The sequence below is a fragment of the Centruroides sculpturatus genome, unplaced genomic scaffold (assembly GCF_000671375.1).
Source record: "Centruroides sculpturatus isolate CEXI.00-Female unplaced genomic scaffold, Cexi_2.0 scaffold265, whole genome shotgun sequence".
NCBI lineage: Eukaryota > Metazoa > Arthropoda > Arachnida > Scorpiones > Buthidae > Centruroides > Centruroides sculpturatus.
Window position 1 is genome coordinate 775,931 of NW_019384449.1, and position 8,220 is coordinate 784,150.

An 8,220-nucleotide genomic window follows, 5' to 3' on the forward strand; every position below is an offset into this window, starting at 1 on the left:
GGGTGCGGTGAAAAGCGATTACAAGTGGCTGAGAGATAGAATCAGTGCCTAATCCTCGTTAATCGATTCAGAACGATTTTTAAATGTTTTTTTTTTTTTTTTGATAAAATAAATAAAATTTTCGTATGGAACTAAAGAGCCGCATGTCGCTCGCGAGCCGCAGGTTGCCGACCCCTGGGCTAAGCTGAATTTCACGTGGTATAATAACGAGCTAAAAATCTCATTGGAAAAAATGGGAAATCTAATTCACTGAATATTATATGAGACTAATTAACTGATTATTTCTAAAGAAATAATAACGAATTTTTTTTACTTTAGTTAATATCATAAAAGATTTTTTTAAAAATTAAGTTTTCATTTTATAATTACTGTATTATGATTCTCTTTTTTATAACTATTATTCCTGTAATGAAAATTTTCTTGCTTATTAGAAAATATCTTAGCATTTTATATCTGATGATTTTATTTTAAAATATAGTTTTATCTTCAAATATGAAGAACGAAAATATACATAACGTTAAAGAAAAATACACAATTATAATTTCCAAACTATGCAAACTTTACGTAAACGTATCATAAATTAACCTAATTTGAATATTCATAGATTGCGAATGATTTTGATTTACTCTCATCCTAATATAGCTTGCTACTTTAATATTTTGATATCAATATAATACAATTTATGAACTATGATCAGTCTGCTTGTAAAATAAAACTTTTATAATTATTTGTTATATAAAAGATTACCGCATTATGTAGAATAAAGAAAAACTTCTTCAATATCATTTTCTAGTTATATAAGCTTTATCTGACGGGAGATTAAAACTATCAAGGTAAAAATGTGATCATCAGATCAAAATCTTATGCCAAGGATATCTGTCTGGATGATGGTAGACATCCTTGACCGTCTTTCTTGTCTACAATATTTGTTGAGATAATTGAGAAGAAAGCTATATTTAACTAATGCAAATATTTTTCTGAATGGCACTGACTATTTGAAATTAAATAAATAGATTTACGTGTAGAAGAAATGTATTGATAATGAATGTAAATAACGACCAATATTATCAGTCACTACTACTAATTAGTTACGCCAGTACTTGGCGTTAGAGCCATTATATAATTATAGAGAAATAGCAACACGTATTAGACGTCATATTCGCTGAATTGTTTTTAAACATTTAATTTAAATAAATAAAAAAATCTGGTTTTAATTTAAAAAAGCAGAGATGTATAAGAATTTCAGAAATCAAATCGGGATATGTGTTTTTAATAAGCTAGTTATACCGAAACAGGAGGTGGAGCTGTAGCTGATAAATACAGGCTCTCTCTCATGAAAATTTATTCAAGAAATATAGATGGGCATACATGTCTCGTAATGTACTAACAATTTGTCAGTACATTATTACCGATTTTGATTTGGTAGCGTAAAAAGAATAATTAATTTCTTCTAAAATATTTTATTTTCGAGAATCTAATAACGAAAAATTGATATTTTTATTACAGTATGATATCAAAGTTAATAGGTTGGTGTAGATTTCCTAATCAAACCAGGAATATTTTTCAGAATAACTTATTAAGTTCTGATCACTCGCAATTTTATCATAAAACTAATCACACTATATGCATAATTTTGCTTTATAATTAGCATTCATTTCACGGTTTAAATATTTAATTTTTATTTCTCTTATGAACACAGATAATTAACGAATAAAAATATTTTTTCTATAGAAGTTGTAATTTCCGAAAAACAAAGGACTAGTTTTATCAAATTATTAAAATCTTGGAATCCAAGATCTTCTATCCCATCAAAATATTTTGCGCACATATTTTACATCCTTAAAACAAATATTTTGGCCGTTTCTGTCAGTTACATTAATTTTTTTCCTTATTCAATTTCTTAACATCAACGTTATTAGCGCCGATTGACCGAATTGTCGAATTTAATGTTTCCGTTCGTGAAATACGTTCTTTAAATTCGATGGAACTATTCTATGAGCTATATTTCATGCCGTTTCTTCCTCTGTCGTACGATTCTTGCAGGGATAGTTAACCAATAATGCGTCTTTTGGAGCAAAAATTAATATAAGACTCGATCTTATTTTCGGGGAAACACGGTATACAAAAATATTTTACAATACATTTAAAGTTATTAATTTAATAGTAAACATAAAACTCTATTACATATAATGTATCTGTTCAGTGTTATAAGTTTTACGCTACTTTTACACATTAGGAATACGGTATATATAAAATGTAGTGTTTTCTACGAAAAATGTAATACTTTTAATAAGTTTTAAAGTAAAAATTTATTTATTATTTATATTATTAAATATATAAAATATATATGGCTAATAAAGGCGTTTTATCATTATTTCTAAATCTTCATTTATGAAAGATGAGATGAAAAAGTATTATTGATATTTAACCATGATTATAAATTTTTATATTAACAAAAAATGAAAAAAATTACAAATAAAAACTTTAATTAATAAATCATTTAGATTATTAAATAAGTTCTTTCTTTGATGATGATAACAAATTTTTCTCAAAATGAAAGAGAGAACTTACCTATTAATGGAAGGATAAAAAGCACGTAAAGTGCCTGCCACTTCCTCATCTTGATTCAAGAGGAATGACACTGGATGATATTTGACTAGCAGTAACAGTTCTCTAACATGCACAGGATATCATGCCACACCAGACTGACAACGTTCTAGCTCTGGATCAGAGCTAACTTCCATGTCTGTTAATATTTAACAGCCAATAGGGTAATATAAACTTAACCTCTGATCTACACTCATCAATCGCTAAAACTAATTGTTTAGCTCTTATGCTTTTCTGAACTATTTGATTCTAAATGATGATGATGATTCACCAGAGATATTTTAATGTGATTTCCTACAATTTTTAAGTTAAACTAAATCCAATTAATTTTTATTACAATATATGAGATTCAAGCTTTTCATTTTTGAAAACCACCAACTCATACCGCATCGTCATAAACATTTAAAATCTACCTAACGGTAATGATGATTCTATACGTAGGATTCTTATATTCTTATCATGCCTAAAGGTTTACAACGTCATTGGAAATACTTTATTTAACTTTTCACAGCATGTTTTGGCCTTTTTTTTTTTGCACAAATTTATGCCTTCAGTTCACAACACATGTATGCATGCCGATCTCACAATATGTGCAATACTGTGAAGTGCATCAGTTAAATATTTAATGTCTTTCTGTTCATCTGAAAGTGTAAATTAGTGTTAAAAAGGGCCAAAATATGTTATGAAAAATTAAATAAAGGATTTACGGTGACGTTGTGAATCTAGGCCTGATAGGCATATTGATATAATAATCCTACTTATAGTATCTTTTCCGTTCGCTTATTTGGAACTTATCGTCCAAATTTCTGAAGAATCTCCGAAAAAATATATCGCTGTCAGAATGGCTTTAGTTTTGGATTCGTGTCATAATGTCTTTATTTACTATAAACTAGTAATATGTAGCTTTTGGGTTTATTATATTCAAGGAATGCAAGAGCATTCCTTGCATATAATAAACCCAAAAGCTACATATTACTAAAGATTATCCGTTACTACCACCACTGTTGGCAATCTGGGCTTTTTAGTTCAGAATTTCCTTTTTTTTAAACAAATAATGGACGTTTTACGTTTATAATCAGCAAATAAACCATCTCTGTTCGATTCATAGTTAGAAATATGAACACGATATTGCTTCTTTTTTTTACGATTGGAATTTTAGTCGAAAATTATATTTATGTTAATGATTATATATCTAAATCTTTATTGTAAACAAATTAAATAGAAAAGATCTAAATATAATGTTATTAGTTTAAATTTATTGTTACGACAAACACTTCAAAATTATCTGGATCAATATAATATTTATTGATGATAACTTCTTGTTCAAATAAGATAAATTTCTGTTTATAAAAAATTTTCTTATCTGAGTTTAGAATGTCGATGGATGCGTTACGAAGTTTGATTAAATAATAGTTTAAACTTTGATATTTATTACTATAAATTCTATTTAACTTGAAACACAAATAATAAATTTTGTATTAAATAAAATGCTTAAAAAAATAAAATAAAAAAACCTTGTTATGACGTTAGAATGCATAAAATACTCCATTGGTTTTTATTTCTTATAAAGTTGAAAGCAGAAATTTGAACATTAGCTAAAAAATCAGACAAATTAACTGAATATTTCCACTTATCAAAATTAATTGATTAAATAATTTAATTATTACTCTGAAAATTTTCTCTAAGATGAAAAATAGCTTAAATCTTCAACTTTATTTCATGGTTTCAATTAAAATTTTAAAAACTACTATGGTAACAAAACAAGTTTGTTAATTAATTATAATAATAATTATTATTATTATTTGACTATTGTTCTTATTAAGATTAGAAATTATCCAAGATATAAAGTAAAAAATAAAAAAATATGAAATTATTGTTGCAAATTAATAAAAATCTATTTTATAATCTTACTAAATAGAGACCTGAGATCTGTGAGAACAAGTACAAAAGTCAAAGTTTGATGTTTGTTGATCAAACTATGCTGCTTTATTCATTTTTAAATAAAGACAACTTTTGAAGATAGTTTTCTGAAGATGCTTCTTTATATTCTGAAATTACATTTGATAAAAGTGTTAAATATTCTTATTGATGTATGATTAAATTTTATATTTTTATATCTGTTTTTTAAATTTAATTAATTACATTAAGTTATTGTCTCAAGATTGAAAAATTTAAAGATTTTTAATAATAAATATATAGCAATTATTTTGTTCAATTCATATAACTATTTTTAAAAAGTTTAAATATTTTAATTTAATCTTTTTTAAATACAAAATTTATAAAGTTAAAAATTTTTTAAATTTGAAGTAAAAAACATTATTTGGAAATTTTATGCTTCTTTTCCTTCAATATATTTAAATAATGGTGATGTAAAGAGTACATCCTTATATAACATCATGGAAGTATCTTGTATATGCTTATGAACAATATGAGTATGTTCTAAATAGCACTTTTCATAATGATGCAATACAATTTGATCAGAATATAAAATTTCTCTATCATTATTTTTTATTTTGTTTTTTCTCCAAATAGAAAGAGCTGGTTTTTTATATAAAGTTTTAGTAGAAACATTCTTTGCTAATCGTTTGGTATACTTTAAAGTTAGAAATGGAAATTTTAATGTTTCAGCTACTATATCTGGGTATTCAGTACAGAACTGATAAACATTGAATTTATATTGCATTGTATTTTCTAAAATTTTTGTTAAGTTTTGATACTTTGGCACAAAGAATTCATTTAAAGTTGTAATCATCACATTATTAGTATTATACACAAGAAGTGATCTAGCAAAGCAATCTAGATGGTATATATCTTTATCCAATGCTCCTCCTGGATAGTTCCACTTGAGAATATCAACTTTGTATTTATTGATTTTTGCATATTCTAGTAGTTTCCTACTTTTGGGAGATATTCCCTCATCATAAATAATGAAATGACTTTTTCTTATGTTGTTATGAAATGTCAAATATTCAGTTAACAAAATGACATCTTGAAAGCCACTGGAAAGAGGTTCTATACAAAATACAAATGTTGCATTTTCAGTATGTCTTGAGATATTTATGAGACTTGAATTTACAGATTTGAATGATAATGTCACTCCATAAGGCACTTTATTTATATTTGAAGGTATACATTTAACAAAAAATCCTGAGTATTTATTAGATTGCTCTTCTAATTTCACTGTACCTAATAATGGTGTAGGGTAATCATCATACCATAAAAAACATTCCATATCTGATAACTGTGTAGACATGTCTGGAATCATTGCTAATATAATAACAGATGAAGTATTTTTATCACGTTCCCAAAATGCTGAATATAAATGTAAAGAATCTACAATATGAATCCATGAAACTTCCTCTTTAATTCTAATTTCTGGCCTGACAGTTGTTTTATGGTGCTTTAATTTTGAAAATTCTTCTCTATTTCCAAATGAATTTAAAACTTCCAAGACCATTTTCATTTTGGAATATTTTCTTTCATAAATAATGACTAAAATAATAGATGTAACTGCAGCAATAACTAGTGCAAGTTGAATATATTTCCTCATATTTACTTGTCTTTCACAAAACTAAATTCTTACTTTTTAATATTATGGACATAGTTTCTGAAAAAATAAATAAATAAAGACATTATTAATTTTAAAGTTATAAAATTTTTAATAAATGTTTTATTCTTAAAATTCTTATATGAAATAAAATATAAATTATTATTTTATAAAACCAAGATTTCATTAATTAATTTTAATCACCATATTTTATGGCATATAAGACAACTCCCAGAACAGAATATTTATAAAAATATTTAATGTATTTAAGTCAACCCATGCCTTTTGTACTCAACCCCAAATTTTTTTACTGTATTATGGATAAAAAAAGAAGTAAATTTAGAATGTACACTTTTATTGATTAGGGAAAAGAGGAGTTTAAATTAAGTCATTTACAATTAAAATATTCTACATTAACACATGCAAAAGCTGCTTAGCTGTAACAAAAAAATAAAAATGAAAAGCAACCTACCAGTATTTTTCTAAGTATAAAATCATAAACTAGAAAAATCAACATTGCAGAGTTCATTTATAAATTAAAGTTAAAAAATAAATTATATGAAAACTGTACAAGCAAAAGCTGCACAGTATAAGAAAAAAAATTTCACATATATGACACAATGCAATTTTTAAACCACTATTTTGGGCAAAAGTTATGCTCTATATGCCATAAAATACTGTATATAAAGAATACATAATTTAAATCTCCTTACATAATTTTACAATCAAGAAAAATTTAAATTTTATTTATGAACTGTAATAAATAACAATACATCTTAAAAACAATGTTTCAGTTATTTTGGTTAAACTTAATTTATGGATTTAAAAATCTTTATGAATATTAAATTTTATTATATATTTATAATACTAAAGATGAAACAATCTGGAGTGAATAAAAGTATATAGACTAATAGTAAAAAACAAAAAATAAAATATAAGATAAGCAACCAGAAAAATCAGAAATTATGATTGTGTTGAATGATAATATACTCCTATATAAAATTATCTCAAGATAATTTTTACTTAAAAAAAAAATTAAAAATTTATAGATTCTAAAATATTTATTTATAAATATCTATTGAGATATNTTTTATTAATACTGTAGAATAATTTAATTGATTTATAAACAAAAAAAATAATGATATATCAATTAAATTTAATATATATTAAATTTTTATATTAAAAGCATCTTTAGATATTCTAATATAATTTAAAACAAATATTTTTTCTAAACTTATATATTTAATAACAAAAATTCTTTCACTTAATTTTTAGTTATTTTTACTAGAAAATTAAACAAGTATTTATTATAATATTAAATAGTTGAAAGATGTAAGAAGCAGCCATCAGGGAACAGATTGAACTGTTGACATTTAGGATTCCAGTCCAATCCTTGATGATTGATAATCAATTTAAAGAATTTAACTTAATGACCAATAGGAGAAGATTATATGCCACAACACAGATGCTTCTGTTACTAAGAAATGATTCTAATTTTTTCTTGTCTGCTTTTAATTTATTTGGAAAGCAATCTATTTAGATTTTAGAGAAATTTTTTTGAATCAAAGGTAAATTATAACTAACAAATGACTTTTTTTATGTTTTTTTCCATTAAATTTTCAGTATTAAAATAAATTTTAGTTTACAAGCATAATTAACAATATAAAATATATTAAAAAGTGATGAAAATTTTAATCATATAAAATTTGTAAAAAAAAAATAAATTTGAAGAACATTAATTATTCCACAAATTTAAACTGCTGATTTTAAAGAATTCCAATCAAAGACAAGCAGACAAGGCACATAGTTCATGGACATATCATGTAATCAGACTTGTCCAAAGGTCTGTACAAAAACATTTTTTTTCAATGTAAGAGGTGAAGAGTTCAATTTTTGTTAAAATAGTTGACCAATGCAGATGAAAGCCAATAAAGGATAAGGTCAGAAATTTTGTAATCTGTCTGGGTGGTAAGGTCAAATACAGATTAAGAATGATGTAAGAATAATTATGATTTAGAAAAGTTATCATAACAGATTTTAAAAAACTTACTACTTTTCTTATTAAA

General features: G+C 24.7%; 1 protein-coding gene across 1 annotated transcript in view; it reads right to left on the reverse strand.

The window, feature by feature from the left end:
• LOC111620512 overlaps window positions 1–6,191 on the reverse strand; it is a 65,705-nt gene extending 59,514 nt beyond the window's left edge. Inside the window, exons 1-2 of the mRNA XM_023362439.1 lie at window positions 4,943–6,191; window positions 2,572–2,620 (exon numbers count right to left, since the gene is read on the reverse strand). Coding sequence (XP_023218207.1) covers window positions 2,572–2,620; window positions 4,943–6,157 — 1,264 coding nt within the window. The 5' untranslated portion in view covers window positions 6,158–6,191. The remainder of the gene's footprint in view (window positions 1–2,571; window positions 2,621–4,942) is intronic.
• Window positions 6,192–8,220: the final 2,029 nt, after the last annotated feature.